This window comes from Diachasmimorpha longicaudata, chromosome 13 (assembly GCF_034640455.1).
Source record: "Diachasmimorpha longicaudata isolate KC_UGA_2023 chromosome 13, iyDiaLong2, whole genome shotgun sequence".
Taxonomy (NCBI): Eukaryota; Metazoa; Arthropoda; class Insecta; order Hymenoptera; family Braconidae; genus Diachasmimorpha; species Diachasmimorpha longicaudata.
Window position 1 is genome coordinate 5,622,710 of NC_087237.1, and position 17,501 is coordinate 5,640,210.

The following is a 17,501-nucleotide window of genomic DNA, read 5'->3' on the forward strand; positions in this document are numbered from 1 at the left end:
AAGAATATTTTTGGTTGTATAAAATACCAATACTTTATTTTCAATCGACTATGCGTAAATCGTTAACGCACATTGATATGTACAAAAGTGTTTGGGGTTCTACATATTACAAGTTTGTGGTTATCATTAAAAATAATAATAATAATAAAGTATGCTACATAAAAAAAGTTATTGTGATTCCGGTGGCTAAAATCGTTTTTTCACGATCAGACGATAATTGGGAATCTTGTGAACATTTTTTTGTGCGAGTTTTGAGGTATATCTGTGGTTCTATTGCATGGTTAACTGATTTGTTTTTACAACAGCAGAGACTGAACAAAAGCACTAGTGACAGTATTGTATTGTCGAATTTCAAGTTGAAAAATAGAAAAAAAATTTATTCAACGTTAACCATTGAAATATGTTTAGAGTATGAGTGAGTGTAGTACGACTGAAGTAGGAGAAACTAAACAAAATTCTAATGAATATTAAATTCAGCTTTGCATTGACGAAAGTCGATGAAGTCTTTAATGTTGTATCTTTTAAACTGTGAGTTTTGAAAAAAATACACCTTTCACTCAACCTTTTTGGCAAACAAATAATGCATAACATTGTTTCATGAAGTTTTCTACGGGAAATGCATTTTTATAATTATATAAAGATGATTGTTTCAAGCAGAAAGTCCCCCACGGCTCAGCCAATTCAAAGGTATCAATCAAATGATCAAACTCATCTTTTATCATTCCTCGTGGAATTGACCAAAACCGTCGAAGAAATTATAAGAAGAAAAATAAAAAAACAATCTCCGTTCGTACCGCATCCTCATTTTTATAAAAATGATTATAAATGCAAAAAAAAATACAGTTGAAATTAGTAAATTACATAACACGTAAATGCATTGTTTCGCATCTCTCCGGGTTGCTAATCAAACAGGCAGTGCTCGATCGAACATCTCCAGGATTTTAACATTACTCGCGCCTAGATTGTACTACAATTTGGTTATTGACAATGTAATCTACCTTAAAGAAAATCATCCATGAATGCAGGGACACGCAGACGACGTATTCCATTGACTAAAAAAAAAGTAATAAGAAAGCGTTCAACCCACCATTCCACTCTATTTTACACTTTTTATAAAATTCGTCGTCCACATTTTTCTTTCTTATTAAGTACTAACCAGTTTTATCAGACATTGGGCTATTATTGTGCTCAATGAGCCAAGAAAACCCTTCAGATCTTGCGGGCGTAATTATTCCCCATGCACACTCTCCAAATTCATCTTACATACTTAAAAAACGAGAAAAAGATTTTTTTTTTCCAATAAGAACATTTCTATATACTATAAATATTTACAAAACGGCAACTACCGATTTTCAACACGACAAAAGAAACTGAATTTGTTTATCTCTCTTCTTTACAAAAATATAATATATATTTAACGTGGATGTGAACTGCGAACTTTCCACGGACTTTCTTCACAAAACAAGAAGTAAAAAAAAATATATATATATAAATCCGCAGACAATTTTAAACTTCTTCCCCTGGTTCAACGTTCATTTACTTTATTTTCACTGTTTCGTTCGGCTTATGATTTTAATGAAACACTCATTCACACGCACTCCTCCACACACTAAATCGAATAATTTTTTTCCGGACACTTATTGATACCAATCGACCTCTACAATCGATATCAAACTAGATGGAGAAATGGAACTATGCATTAATAACTAAACATTAGCAGTTTGTGTGAATATAAAAAATCCTGTCTCTCTCTCTCACACATATTTACAAAACGCTATATGACTCGGGTATGACTATATTTATTCATTCTTATGATTGTTGATCTCATCTCATTACACCTATAAACATTTACCGCTCCATATCTCGCTCAAATCGTCGATTAATTCGTGACGTGAAATAATTACAATCGTTTCTCCCCTTCTGGATTTATTCGTAAAATGTAATCATTCGTTATTGCTAAAAATTAAGTGTATTCAACTAATACGTAAAGCGTATTGTATTGCCTTCCCCCAGAACGTCTCCCGACTTGACTCTCAGCGATTAAATAATCCAAAGAGAGATAATTATGTTCGATAAAAGAGAATAATTTGTCAATTTTACTCTAGAAAATTCAGGAGACGTTGCAATCCTCATCTAGACACTGTAGAGTCCCTCGGGGTCCCTTGTGCACCTCTCCAAATCCTCCCCAGATCCTTCCACTCGGCAGGAGTGCTGTTATCCTCGTGGTGAATCAAAATTAATGTGAAAAAAGCGTCAACTTGATAACGAGCCAGGGCTCAAAAGTGGACATCTCTGACGTCAGTTGGAGTGCCCGCTTTTTCATGTTCCATCATTTTGTCCTGGCTCGTGTTCTGTTCCCCCAACGGCCTTGTTGGTGCACTCGCTCCGATTGTGTTTGTCGTTGATGATTGGTAATTCGTATTTCTCGCCTGGGCGACCATCTCCTCGATCTGTTCGAAGCATCCTTGGAGATAATCCTGAAAAAAAAAAATAATTTCAAATTTATTTTCATCTTACCCTGAGATTTGTTTATTCTTTGTCGAAAGTCCGTCGGAAATTCATATTTTTAAATGTTTTGTTCTGAATAGTCTATACTTTTTTCAATTACTCACCTAATTTTATCATTTTTGTTAATTTTCATTTAAAGAATTTGAATTATTAGAGTACTATGAGTAATCCTCATTTAGCACACTATCATGACTTCGTCAATTTTAGTGGCATTTACTCCAGAAATTTCTTGCTCGAATAAGCGAGATATTGATACAATTATAGTCATTTATAAATTGTCGAGACAGTATTCCAATTCCAATAATTTAAAATGAAGGATGTTGAAAAAAGTTGAGATCAATAACGAGAAGGGTAATAATCAACTTTGTAGGGAGAAAATTAAACAAACCTGTTCAATGGCAGTGATGCGGGTGAGCTCATCGAGCAGTCCAGAGAGTCCATAACCACTTTTTCCCGTCCAATCGAGCCCATGAAGAGCCGCCGCAACGCTTGCTGCTGCAATCATGCTGGGTGTGTACATGGAAAACTTGTACTCTGAAAATAAAACCAATGGAAAATCGTTAAAATCATGAATGCTAATGGGTTTAAAGGTACAGAGGAGGAGGCATTGACCGAGTCGTGACGAAATAAAAAAATTACACTCGCCCGTCTGGTGCAAGTGAACGGTGGAAAGATAAGAGAGGAATGTGATAAGACAATTTAGGGTAGCCTTGAAATTTTTTATTTACTTTTCTTTATAACCCGGATTATTTTAATTCTCCACACACAAGATTTAACGAATAAATGACACAACTCGAGAAAATACTTGACTTTTAAATTTTAAATTACATCAGTAACAGACACTGGTTAATGATAATGTTAAATCATCTTCTGCTAAGACATTCCATTCTTGTGAATAAAATTACAGCCACAGAAAGTTAATGTATCGTTTATATCTCAGCAAAGAACTGAATTTAACAGATATTTTTTAATAATTGAAAATTTTCCTAAATTCAAGTCATCAAGAGATAATTAATGATGTTTAAAAATTTAAAAAGACAGTTTCTGTCAGCAATGAATCATTCACAATTCAATTGTTCAAAACCCCGTCATTATCGGCACGAAGACGTGAAAAATTCCCAATGTGCAGAAAATAATTCTCACCTCTGGCACTGAGAGCGATGAAGGTTTGTGCGTGTCTTCTGACCATGAGTGAGTCCCACGCTAGTGAATCAATGGGCAGACGACTCAGTATGTGAAGAAGAAAGTCACCGGGTGTAACTGCCGACAATTCCCACTTGAGTTTTGACACGACGAGTTGTTCCCACCTCTGAAAAAACACCAAACATGAATATCTAATTAGTTCCCAATTAATTGATACTCTCCGATGATTTTTCCGTACGATTTTGCTAAAACCGTGACACTTGAAAATAGTATAGAACATCCTCAAGGCGCGGGTTTCCTCTTTTCCTTGGATAATTGAATTTTCCTCCCCCTGGGAGAGGATATGGGGGAGGGGATATTACAACGTCGTTAACACATTCATGAAGAGGAAAAACTAACGAAGATTGTGGATATAATACCCCAGTGCCCTCAAGGTGTATCGTCAATTCGAGTTAAGATCTCGGGGATGTTACTCGAGCGTGTACGCAGCGTACCGTGCACTACGTACTCCATGAGAGAAAGCTAATGAGTAAAAAGTGTAAGTAAGGAAAGACGAAGAATGACGAAGAGGAAGGCACCGTTGCTTCATGAGCGTGACTTCCACATCGTCCCCCACCTTTTGTTTCATTCACTCAACCGCTCTATTTGCACAGAGGACATATGGACTACGTGTGGGCACACAATTTCATACGTATTACCACTGCGAAAACTAAAAATAATAATAATAATAATCGTTCAGGGGAAGCATTGATATGCCGAGAAAAGTAATGGTACGTGCTTGTCATGTAATGCGCAGGATAAGCATCGAATTAGGAATCAATTTCGTGTGAGATAATTTTCGCGATTAAAAGTCGATTAATTGGACGAAATATCGATACGATAGTCTTCAGTTTTGTATTTTTTAATAACGAAATATATATGTTTCTCAATTTTTTATTTAATCAAAGGGCTGAATGATTGAAAATCTCCTTCACAGGGGGACGCATTCGAGGCTAATCAACAATGCTCGGTCTGATCAAGACCGAAAAATCTCCTGCACTTCATAATTCCCAATATTCACCGAAAAAAAAACCGTCAAATCGTCCCAACTAAGGCCCCAAATCGAGAATAAAAAGGCCCGCAATCTCATCCTGCGAAAGACAATGTAAAAATTCCCAGAAACTGGGTCCCCTCGATTTATCAGGCTCCACATGTCGTTGAGGAATCTATACCTGCGAATATACACCATATCCAGAGGTGGGGTAGAGGAAGAAACAAGGTATAAAGAAAACGAGGCGATGTGAAACGAGGATAAAAAGACTGAAGAGAGATAGGGGGGCGGCGCCTGTGTGAGCAAGGTGTTTACCATTCTGGCCGAAAATTAAGTACAATGCCGAAGCCGAAGCGGAATGCCTAGTCCCCACGAGAAGAAAGAAACTCCAAAAAAAAAGATGGGAAGAAGAGGGGGGAATCCATAGGCGGAGACCAATGGGTGTCGAAGTTTCTTTTTCCACGTGCAGGAGAGACCTGGCGCTACTGGGAGCGTTCTCGCCCCCACTGGCCCTCACCAGTGGAGATCCTTCCTTCCTGGAAACTACCTTTCCGGCACATCTGCTCTACCTTCATACCTTCTTCGAAAAAAAAAGAAAAGGAAATTAATAACTTTCGGTGGATTGAGGATTTCCTGGACGATTTATGATGGTACCAGACCTGGGAAGTTTGCGAAACTCACCTTCAGGTGATTAGGGCCAGGGGTGACCTGGATAGTTTCATTAGTTTATGTTGGGAGGAGGCAGGTGATGAGTGATGATCGAGGGTGTGGGATGAAGGAAGAAATCAGAGAATTCCACGAGGATTTTGGATTTATCGACTGACTGCTGACGAAATTTCAACCCATCGTTCCACTCCACTGTCCACTAATTAAACAAAATGATTTAAGTTCATTATGAGAAGTCCTACAACCCCATCAATTCCGAGTTATCGATGTTCCCACGAATCGGATGACATGAATAGCAATAGAGTAATTTTTCACCACGTCACATCCGCAACGTTCGTCAGGGCCAAATAAAAAGAAAACTGAAATTGTTAGAAAGCTCTTTTCATCTAGCACCGCGTTTGTTCGTATACAGCATGGGTTTTAGAACGATGGCCTCGGAGCCGGTCGACGGCCCCACCTCTTCCACACCGAAGGCCTCATGGTCAAACTATTTCTAATGCCACTGCGAATATTTCTTCCGCCACGTTTCGTGCTCACAGACAGCAAAAGAATAAAATGAATGAAATTGAGGATTAATTTCATTAATTCGGGAATTTTTTCAACCCGCTGAAGAATCTACGTAATTGATTCAGCGAGTCATCTCGCCGATCGTTGTGTTCTTATTAAATGAATGAATCAGCCAAACGATTTCGCTAATTAATTTCGTAAGAACGTTTGCGAAAGACTTTTATACACGTGGAGCTACTTTCGATGAGCGCTGCCAGACGTTGGTGGAATTATCTACTTGCTGATTAGTATTTTTTACAGTATGAAATTGTATTTACACAGTTTTAGGGGCACACGGACGAATGTCCTATATAACTGACAAAATCTGTACTATTTATTAAATATTTATTTCTTTAAAAAATTATTCCATTGCAAATGTCAAAAGGATTCGACCGAAAAAATTGTGGACCAGACGAATATAATATTATCGAATAAAAAGGGGCGAATGGGCAACAATGAGATTAATTTGAAAATTTTATTCCAAATATGACCGACATGAAAGTGTTCCACATGCGAATTGAGGTGCCCAATTGTAAGAAATCGAGGCCAGTTAGAAATTTGAGGAATTATCTCACGCGTGTTGTTGATGTAACACAAAAGTCCTGCTCTTCCTTTTCCTGTCTCGGGGTTTTTGTGAGGGACCTCCCTCGCCCCCTACGAAAGAAAAGAAAATGCAGTTCCGGACGCCATATGTCATGATGTACTCGATCTTTTACTCGATCAACGAGGCAAGGTGAATGCACGCCACTGTGCACAGGTGTTTCTTTACGCATTTACGTTTTACTATCTTGGAAGTTTCTTGCAACCACATGGAAGACCCAATTAATTTATTTCGGAGGATTTTCTCACTGTGTTGATGGATAAATATTTGCTGTTTTCACATTGTGCATTGGGAGCAGTTTCTGTGAGCAAATGGTGACATTAATCTGCTGCTGAAGTGAAAAGTTGATTTACCTGATTCAGATCATTCGAATTATTTCGAGTTTTTGTGAAATTATTTCCTCAGATACTGAAAGGGATTTTCAATTTACGATCCTGATAAATAATTTGACAGGTCCTGGGGTCTTCAACTGATAGTAAAATTGATTTTCCAGTTTCAAGACATTTTTTTAATCTTCGAAATTCGCCCCAACTCATCCAAATCATTGAAAATTCATTCAGTAATTTAAATTAAATAAACAATTTCACTCGGATTGGACGACAGACAAATAGAAACATTACAGGATATTATGTTGACAGGATAACAATTTCTTGGAATGTTTATGGAGTGAATTTCACATGCAGTTTATTCTGACGATCGTGGGTTCAACTTCCAAAAGTTGTAGTGCGCCTGCAGCTTATGCATCAGCGGTGTGTTTATTTTCATTGTTATTGGGGTTTATTACCGCGCCGATGGACGGATGTGCATGGAGAATTGAGGGAAGGGTGAAGACAAAGGTAAAAAAAAGGTGAAGGTATCCAGAAATGAGCAGGTGGAGGGCGAAGCCAGACGACTGGGTAAATTAGAACTCCGTAGACTGGAGGTATTACCGCTGTTTGGAGTCACGTGCGGGGGTTTAATTGCGGGGGCAGGTGGTTAAAACATCCCTCTTTACCCCCTCTTGCCCCATAGTAACACGTCAAAGGTACAGCGACAATTATCCGCGGGGTTGATTGACATTTCATCGATTATGAAATTAAAATTCTGCAGAAAACTCAATCAAGTTCTTAGTTCAAATTGTTTAATATTTTTTAACAGTAAAACTCGTATTATTTAATACAAAAATTGCATGTTTGCAATTCATCATTCGATTATTTCTCGAGCCTCGGAAAATTGAGTAACAATTAATTATCCAGGACAAAAAAAAATTATTGTCAATCGTAATAAATTTTCAATCACCAAAAGTTGATATCAAATATCATCGCAGCTCCCATAAAATCACTTAAAATTATTCTCCCGAATAAAACCAGCTGCTATGCGATTTCGACGTGTCTCTGACTCCTCACTCTTACTTGTCGTCTCTCTAGTGGTGCATAAAGAAAGAGACCTCGAAGGAAAAAACCACATAGAAGGAATAATAAAAGAAAAAGAATATGACGAGAAGAAACGATATAAAGAAGGGGTGCAACAGGCTGTTAGATGCAGCTGGCGTTGAGGCACGGGCCCGGTGCACCCTTCCAGGGACACCACCTGGCTATCACCTGCTCTCCATGGCTCCTGTGGATCCAGGGACCCACCCGGCCGGAATTCAACAGCGGAGATACAACGCGACACATTGCTTCATCCAATTCGATAATGCACGGTGTGTAACAACTACTTGGGGGGAAAATGGGCCGAAACACCCCTCCTTCGCATATCCTACTTGTGCACCCTTACGCGCGGATTTGTTGTGATTGCGATTTACAGGCGCCTTGTGCGTACACCACTTGAAAAATAATTTTTATTGCAATTTTCTAAATTATAAAAAAATAAACTTCACGTAATTCGTTTGTCTCATGAACCCCCCCCCCTCCCCCTATTCATGGAAGAGAGCAATGAATTTTTAAATAAATTGTGGGCTCAGTGAACTATTGATGATTATGAGTAAATGAATGGTACCTTTTTCTGCAGCTTTTATTACTCATTTACGGATTAAAATTTTCAAATGAACCGGGTTACGTAGATTGTCATAGACCCATCTCTTCGATATTAAATAATTCCTCATATCAGCGGCGTTATCTATTTAGGCTTGCTCAGGCTATCAACTTGTTTGCCAGAAACCCCGACTTGCTCTTCAGAGTTGTCAAAAAAAAATTAAAAAAAAAACCTCATGATCTCCAGTTGCATCACTCCACTCGAAACGCGGATTATTCCACGTTCCAAATCAACCCGACACATGAATTTGCGTGGCATTCGCCTCTCATGGGGCGCAAAAAAAAACGAGTATCATGACACGAAACAGACGAAAAATGAAAAATAAATGCACGAGGAACGAGAAGAGAATTATCTCCGGATGGGTTCTAACTCGCGAATTCGCCGGTGTGGAAGTAACGGACGGGTGATAACCAGACGTATCGCACCGCCCTGTGCCTAGAGAACAGATAAAAAACTGTCTCGGGAGGATTTTAAATTACAAAAATTCATCTCTCGGAATAAAGGAGGAGTTAGAATAAATGAATATCATTTTATTTCGTAAATATTTTGATGGTATGGGCAATAGATGCGAATCGCGTTACGTATTTTACATTTGAAGCGGTGGATTTGGCGGATCCAAACGGTATTCGATCTTCACCGTTAACAATTATTCAATATAAACATAGGAAATTCGATTGACATCTGCAAGATCCAGACACAATGAAATTTTGACGATTTATTTAATGATCCCTCCAGTGATTTTCCAACAACAAATTCTACGAATCATTATTTTATTGCATTCATGAGTCCTTGAACATGACTCAAAAATATTTCCCCACACGATCCCCTTTTCAAATTACAATCCCTTTCGAATTTCTGGGGCGTTTTAATCCTTAACTCCTTGAGGGTAGTCTGAACTAGGGATCTAGCGGTACTTCTAGGTCGAAATTCCAGACCATTTTGAATTCAAAGCTTCCCCTGAATGCAAAATGGCCTTGAAAATTAAAAAAATATCACAAATGCAACCTCCACCGCTACATTGATATTAAAACTCATCAACTCACCCATAAATCATCAAGTGTGATGGAGTTGTCGGTGTAGAACACAAGAATCTCAGCTGTAACTGGTCTCGTTTCTCGTAGTTTAGACGCCAGTAGAAGACATGCGGTACCAAGTAATTGTAATTGTGACTTTCTGATTGGGCAGATTGATAAAAATCTGTCCAAATAATTCATCGACAGGGGAAACACTTCAGCCTGGCATTTTTGTTCCTCACACACCTGAACATGAAAATATCAAAAAATTGTTAGCTTTCATTTCAACAGAAGAATGCTAAAGTTACACATAAAGAATAATTCTAACTCAGAAATTATTTCGCAAGAATATTCGACACACGCCGACATTCTTTTCCGTTCCCACATTTTTTCTATTGAATATACGTAAGCCTTAGAAGTTTGCAGACATCATGACATGAGGTGAGAGAAAGGACTTTAAATATTTGCGCAAATTCTATTGATCTCCAACTTTCTAATCGCATTGATTTTATTTTTCTTCTTGACTAAACTTTTCGCGTTTTGCGAGCATAAGTATAATTGATCTATTCTATTCATTAAATGTCCAACGAATGAACTAGAAAAATAAAACCGTTGGGAGCCATGTTTACTCAAAAAAAGGTATTTTCTAATCTATTCATTACCAAATTTCTCTAATAATTTCTCAGCTATCTCGATAACACATGATGTCTGAACACATCCTCATAAAAGTTCGTTACTCGGCTATAAAAAATGTCTCGTCATTGTGAATTTTGCTGAGCCTAGTAGATAATTCTTCAAGATATACCCCTTAACCCCTTTATATTCCTAAAATAGCTTCTGATTATCATTTACACATGAAGGAGTAATTCGATCATTTGCACATACCCTCGGCCACCATAACGAGCCCCGAAGGAAGTAAACATCATACAATAAATCTATCCTCATCTGAAAGTCTACCCACCGTGTCAGTCGCCATTTTTGCAGTTAACACGCAATGAAGAGCACGAGAGATCTTCAAAATTTATCAATCGAACAATTCAATTGTTCGTAGCATCAAATTACCCGACAACTAGATAACGCCTGTCTGACTTGTCGGTGACAAAAAATCACGATACCTCGTTTTATCATAATTTTCATGAAAAAGAATGAGAGGGTACGTTAAATTGTCGAGGGGGCGTCAGTAATCGCTTGATAGCGTTGAAAAAAGGGGGCTTAATGAGCGGAACGAAGTCTACCCTAGGTGCCCTTTTATTCCAGCAATTATAATCGCTCTACGATGGAGAAGAAATAACAATAATAATGAGGGGACAATTAAAAGGAGCAGTCAGGATTTGCGATTTCCTCGGAATCCAGTCTAGTGGCACGAGAATTATAGGTAAAATGAGGAATTCAACCGGGTAATTATTCACTTCTATGGTATCTAAATGAGGAATAAATTATCATCGGTCGGATTATCAATGCAGCATGAACCCGAAGCTAATGGAATACTCGTCAGCGAGAAATCCAATTCGTAGGTGACTTTTGCAGACGTGCACTGATACATCGAATTTGTTATTAGTAACGAATGGATATTCATTGCGATAAGGATCGATATTATTGCGACAAGTGCTGTTGGAATTTTCATTGATAACAATTGAATAATACAATAATCTGTATCACAATGTGATAGAGTCAACTCTACATAGATTTTCCCACATGACATTGTTGATATTTCCATTCGATATTCCAGTCAATTGATTGATTCACGAAACCATCGTCGTGAATGGTTTTAAAATAAAATTTAAAGGGAATATTGTCGTTTGAATCGTTCATTAGGGAGATAAGTGGATGATTAAGAGAGATTATTGTATCGTTTGGCTCCCTGGGATTGACCAGAAGGAATTCAAAAATTCTGATACCTAAATAAATGAGAATATTTTCAAAAGTGTCAGTTTAAAACGTAAACACTTCAAGCATATCAAATGCGACTTATGCTCATGGGTTTCTCGGTGAGTACTAGAATTTATCAATACGAGAAAATATTTGTCGTTAAATGGTTTATTACCGAGATAACAACAATTACAAAACACTGTATTATCTCAGTTGGTTACACAAGACAGAATAAAAAAGAAATTCGAACAAGTTTGATAGATTCCTTGGGAATTCTCCTCTTCCACCATCAGCATAACAATATGCAATAGGTGGAGATGATGAATAATGTCACTGAGATTTTCAGTCATCCCAGTGAATTCGATTGGTCGTCCCCAGACCCCAGAGATGAGGGAATTGAAGCCAATAAACTTGGCAGACGTTCGACGAGTCCAGTCACGTTTTTTTTTATCCACATCTCTTGCATTCCCCTCCACCAGGTCTTCACCCCAGCCAAGGTCACTCTTACAAATTCCCCCTCGACTCAAGATGACTGCAATTATACTCAATGCATCACTGCATTAACACGATTCAGATAGACTCATTACCAGCACCGTTGTCCTCTCGGAAATGACAATTATTCCCTTTTGTTTCATCATGTTCAAGTGTCTCGTCTTCACCTTCTCTTATTTCCATTCGTTTTAAACTCGTGGATACATTGTCGACCAGGAAACGTATGCAGAGAGAGTTATTACCATAGTTGAATGAAAGAGGAAGTCAAGACTGATTGTGTACGTCGAATGAAAAAAAAAAAAGAAGAAAAAAAATACCTGAAAAAAAAAAAACTCCATTTGCCTCGTGTGCGGAATTTCATTCTCAACACGACGGGGTCTGATATACCTGAGACCCTGACTACTCGTTCTCGTGTAAAAAAATTTACCGATGGTCAACGAAATGCCTGAACTAACGAATCGTCCGATTCTCCCCCCTCCCCCTCCCCCCTCACCGCCCAACGTCAAAAGTGACATTCGCAGGAATTCCCCCGTGGGGTAAAAAAACAAACAAAAAATAAAATCGGTGAGAAGGAAAAAATTGAAAGACTCTACTGTCTCCATCTTCACAGATGTCGCCGTGGCACTCGTTACGTCACTGTATAGATTTCCATCTGCGAGTGTTCAACAAGTATTGACTCCTCTCTTTCTCACAAAAATCCAAAAATAGAAACTCAATAAGAGTGACTAATACTACTCTGTAAATACTTCGGACACCACGAGGTTTATCCAAAAATGTGAGAAGACACGTTTTTGGGGGAATTCAGTGGGCGAGAGTAAAGGGGTTTTGATAAATTTCTGGAGATCCATTTCTGATTGTTGCATTCCACGAAATGTTCATTCTAAGATTTGTATGCATTTTGCGTTGGAAGTGTAGCTAAAGCTGGATTGGGCCTTTAAAAAATTGACAGTCTATCTTGGGTTACAAATGATAACATTTTTCAACGTAAAAATAATTTTTTTGGAACCGTGAACCACGCGGAATCCATTTTTTCTAAAATACCTGACGATTTCGATGATTTATCTATAAAAAAAAATTCTAAACCAATAATTCTGTGGGATAAAAAACAATTGACTTCCGCCAAATAAATATCGTCTACACATTAGTCCATTGTCCTCGCAGCATGTACCCTCACCCCTTCGATCATCAAAGCCATAAAACTGTAACTAATCATCACCCCTGATTATCAGAACTCCTCCGTAATTAATTTTCCCTCAAATGTTCCCATACCCATCTCGAAAATAGAAACTCCATGACAACTCCCCACAACCTTCCAAACCAGCCTCGAATTTCCATTTTCCCAACCCATATCTCAGACCTAAATTTCCTCTCGAAGATCCCCTCCCTCTCCCCGACCTCCACCACCAGGAACCGCCTGGTAAGCCTCCATTTTGCCCCATCATCCGAACAAACCCAAAAATCTTCCCCCAACCGTGACACCCGAAGTATTACGAGAGTCGTTCGTAATCAAATATGAGCCGGATGTCAAGGCGAATGGCACCGAGGGACTAGAATGAGCTGGGATCGGCGACCTCGAGAAATATTCGCGCACGTGTGGGTCCTAGAGTCACCTCCACCTCATCACCAGGAATACCAGGATTCCAATCACCCCAAAACTCCAATTAAAAAAAAAACCCCCCTCCAGATACCGGGGATACCTCTGAGGCCGCTGGCCACAAGTCCCAAAGTCCAACCGTAAAAGGACATTTAAATGCCCCCCTCCCCGCACCCACTGATTTAAATATCCCCGTCTCCACGTGCATCGCAAACACCGGAAGTCGTGTATTCTACCATTGCTGAAAAAAATAAATGATAACTCACCTCCAACATCCACTCAGCGACAATTTTGCGCATGAGCGGTGAAATGTCCCTCTGGACACACTCAAAGTACGAGCTACTAGGGGCGTAACGTTCCTCGGTCTTCAGAAGATTCTGAAGTACTCTCTCATCACCAAGCAATGCTGGATCAGCATAAGCCCTGCACTCTGTTTCCGTGGTCTCACAGCACAGAAGATCCATTTTCCAATGAAAATGCCAAAATGTTCTTAAAGGGGGGACTTGCGTCGGACGGAGATGGCTCGTTGGGAGATCTCCACGTGGCGAGCGTTAGAAATTTCTCCTCCAACACTTGCGATTCCCCAGCTGTCCTCTCAATTTATCAACCAATGAGCTTCACTGACATGGAATTTTAAACTTTAAAATCCCCCGATTATCACGATAACCACTTGTACACTATTTATCCACTGGTGAATATACAATAACAAACTTGGAATATCACCTCTGCTGTTCAGCTGTGACGATTGCCTGTGGCTTTAATAATAAAATCGACCTCGTGGGCACCTCGTGCACAGACACTTTATTTAATTTTTTTTTTCCCTTCCAAACGGACTCTGCATCGGTCGATAAATGATAGATATAATTCGTTTATCGAGTGGGCCCCGTCCTGGAAGCACTCTTTGGATTAACTTAAATATCGTTCACTTGGGTTACTACTGGGCTAATCAATAATCACTAGATAATAATTTAATTACAGGGCCTTTTAACCGTTTCATAAGCGTAGTGTGGGGCCTTTGGAGAGGGAGTACTTGTTCCGTCGGTATTTTACTGTTTCCTTTCTTCCACAACTCGATGCCTGATTTCCGTCTGACTGTTCATTACCCTCCGTTAATTTGGTTATCAAGGGTTCCCTTGTCCCTCCGATCTACGGTAAACTATGATAACTGGATGAGGGTCTACCGATTCTTTCACTTGTTCACGATCCGACACTGGCGACTTACCAGGTCAGAATGCCGGACGGAGGTCTCGTTGGACGCTGAGGGACTTCTGCGGACTCACAACCCGACACCCCCACCAGTTTCGGCGCCAAGCGATGTGCCACGCAAAGATCTGGCACTGTACCCCCTCTCCCCCACGTAATCCCCACCGCGGGGACCGAACTTCGGCTCTTTGGGCGCCTGCTGTGGCCTCTCTCTCTCTCTCTCTCTCTCTCTCTCTCGCGTTCTCTCACTCCTCGAAGCCGCTCTCACTCGTCGTTGTGCGTTGAGATCGGCTCAACGTGGACTCCACGAGGGAACATTACACGCAGGCTGTACGCTCGCTGCGCATTCCCTTCGATCGGTGAGTAGACCGAGCCGAGGAGCAGCAACACCACCGGTCGACCCCCACCTCGGGCGATCACCACTTGTGGCTGTTACCCTCACTCCCAATACGTGAAGTACATTTTTCGCGAGGACGAGGTGTAACAGGCATGCGAACGTGGAGAGAACGGGCCGATACGACGGTGTAACCGACCGGCTTCGGGGCCAGTTGGGGGTGGGGGGAGGGGGGCGCTAGCCTCGTGTCGGGGACTAGTCGGGGATTTAATTCGGTTTTTTAAAGGGAATTCAGTAGATTGGGGACGAGATTTTTTGCATGCGGATTCGGCTGCAATAGGGGATTTGTGATAAGGGTTAATCTAACCCCTATTTACCCAGTAGTAATACGAATATGTAGAGCCTCATTAGAAGGTGGGGTTCGGTTGCCCTTTAAAGAGAGGTTGGTGATTATTTAAGTTCAATTACTGCTAAATATAGGGGTAATTAGTGTACTTTGGAAGAGAGCTTTTTAGGTCACAGGAAAGATTTTTTTTTGAAGGGAATGAACCCTTTTCCGTGGAAGTGTCAGGTATTCCCATACTCCATATGCACGTATGAAGTATTACCATGTGGATCCAGTAAACTTTCCCATAGAAAATAATAAACATTCCTGTAGGATGTGCTAGACACTCCAGAAGAAATGGTAAACATTCCCACAGGAAGGGAAATATTCTATCAGAAGTACGACAACGAGTCGCGTAATTTGCAATGGGGAATCGTCATTTTTATTGCATCTTTCAGTGAAATAAATATATAGTGCTTCGACTTGGCGAAACTAATTTGCGAATCTCAGTTTTTTATGTGGGAACGATAAAACCGTTAAACTGAGTATCTGGAATCAAGATAATCAGAAATAAGTAATGCTCATGAGGAATAGTTTCGGAGAAAGTGACAGTTGATAATACTGAAAAATAATTTCATTGATAATGAACTCATTCATATTTTTGTAGAGCATGAATGAAGTTTTTAACTGAATCAAAGCGATAAAAATTCAAAAAAAAAGAGTATAAAAAGAAGTTGGAAATTTACACATAGAGATTAGAAATAAGCTAACGGTTCTCAATTATCATTATCTCGTGAAGATGAAGAAAGAAGTTGGCCTCCGATCCTCGGCATCAAACGAATTAACCAACGGTGGAGAAGACGTTTGATAGAATTTTACGAACTAAAATTGCTGATGAAAATGTCGAAGTTCCCTTGAGTCTTCATGAAGAGACGACGAATGAACTTCAAACAGGTTCGTCGGCGGTGGTGTAGAATTTTCAACAGAACAAAAATTGTCCAGTTTGTTATGCCAAGAATAGAAGACACCGAAACTTCCAAAAAAAGCCCCAAATATCCTGCTCCAAAGTCCAGAGGATCAGGCCTGTTTCTTTCTCCTCCGGAGGAAGTACCTTCGGCACTTGAAGGACTTCGTGGAACCATTAGAAATATTCTCATCTCAACAACCCCTGATTTTTTTTTTCAAAGGACAAACAGAAAAATAGACCAAAGGAAGACCTCCCTCGACGGGACGGCTCTTTAAATGCCCTCAGGGCTGGAAAATAACGGTTTTTAAATTTCTCTACTTCTTCCAGAAGCCCCAGCACCGCAGTGAACAATGCTGAGCAACGAATTATGTCGTCTGCAACTTGAGATGACGACGGCGCCAACACTTGCCGATTCCTGGTGATAGAATTGTTATCAGTTACCATATGGTGAGGATGGGAAGAACCGTTGGGAGAAGATTTGAAATTTTGAGGACTAGGGGAGGACTTCGGAGGTTCGAGGGGAGTGGGGTATTAGCAAAAAAATGATTATTTATAAATCAATTCATATTTTTTTCCTTCTAAGTGAACCTAACTGCGCTCTTTTAATTAGTTAATTTGTACTTTTCACTCTGCGATCATGCAATTGTGTAGATAGCATCGCGAAACCCTTTCCATACTAATTAACACTTCACGAATATAATCCCCGAGGTCTCGCGAAGTCTACGACTTCAGTCTTCATGAAATTTTCATTTTTTCCGAACAGTGAACAGTGTTTTTTAATAATAACTTCCTGATAGCCATTGCATATCTCATGATAATCAATTTTTAAAGTACTCATGGCCTCATGAACTATAAATAATAGGAAATTAATAATAAATAATAGGCCCTTTGAACTGTAAATGGAAAATACAAAATTTTTATTGTCAAAGATTAACGAAACAGAAATTTCCATTCACAACAGTAACTTTTTTCCAACTATTCGTGGAAATTCATTGAAACGTTCAAGATTCGAGTGACTGCAACGGAGGCGGTAGCTCAGGATTTCCGTCAGATAAATTTTCGTCGTCAAGATTGAAAGGAGAAAAAAATTTTTTTAATTTAAAATTCCCTGCCTTGTTACACCCTTTAACTCAACAATTTTTAGATACGAATAAATTCATAATTTCACGATGTATTTATACGATGAGGGGGAAGAAC

At 39.5% G+C, this 17,501-nt stretch overlaps 1 protein-coding gene across 1 annotated transcript; it reads right to left on the minus strand.

Moving 5' to 3' along the window:
- Positions 1 to 7: 7 nt before the first annotated feature.
- LOC135168721 (G1/S-specific cyclin-D2) lies at positions 8 to 14,742 on the minus strand. Its single transcript, XM_064133178.1, has 5 exons — positions 13,742 to 14,742; positions 9,551 to 9,766; positions 3,652 to 3,817; positions 2,897 to 3,042; positions 8 to 2,477 (listed from the first exon to the last, which is right to left on the minus strand). The coding sequence occupies exons 1-5, from the start codon at positions 13,937 to 13,939 to the stop codon at positions 2,277 to 2,279; spliced, it is 927 nt and encodes a 308-aa protein (XP_063989248.1). The 5' UTR covers positions 13,940 to 14,742; the 3' UTR covers positions 8 to 2,276.
- Between the last annotated feature and the right edge of the window lie 2,759 nt (positions 14,743 to 17,501).

What these genes read in the sequence shown, in the direction of transcription:
- LOC135168721 (XM_064133178.1), bottom strand. Translation starts at nt 13,939, where the DNA reads ATGGATCTTCTGTGCTGTGAGACCACGGAAACAGAGTGCAGGGCTTAT. An exon ending in TCGCTGAGTGGATGTTGGAG is followed by an intron (nt 9,767 to 13,741) that starts GTGAGTTATCAT and finishes TTTCATGTTCAG; the next exon opens with GTGTGTGAGGAACAAAAATG. An exon ending in GCATCACTGCCATTGAACAG is followed by an intron (nt 2,478 to 2,896) that starts GTTTGTTTAATT and finishes TTTTTTTTTCAG; the next exon opens with GATTATCTCCAAGGATGCTT.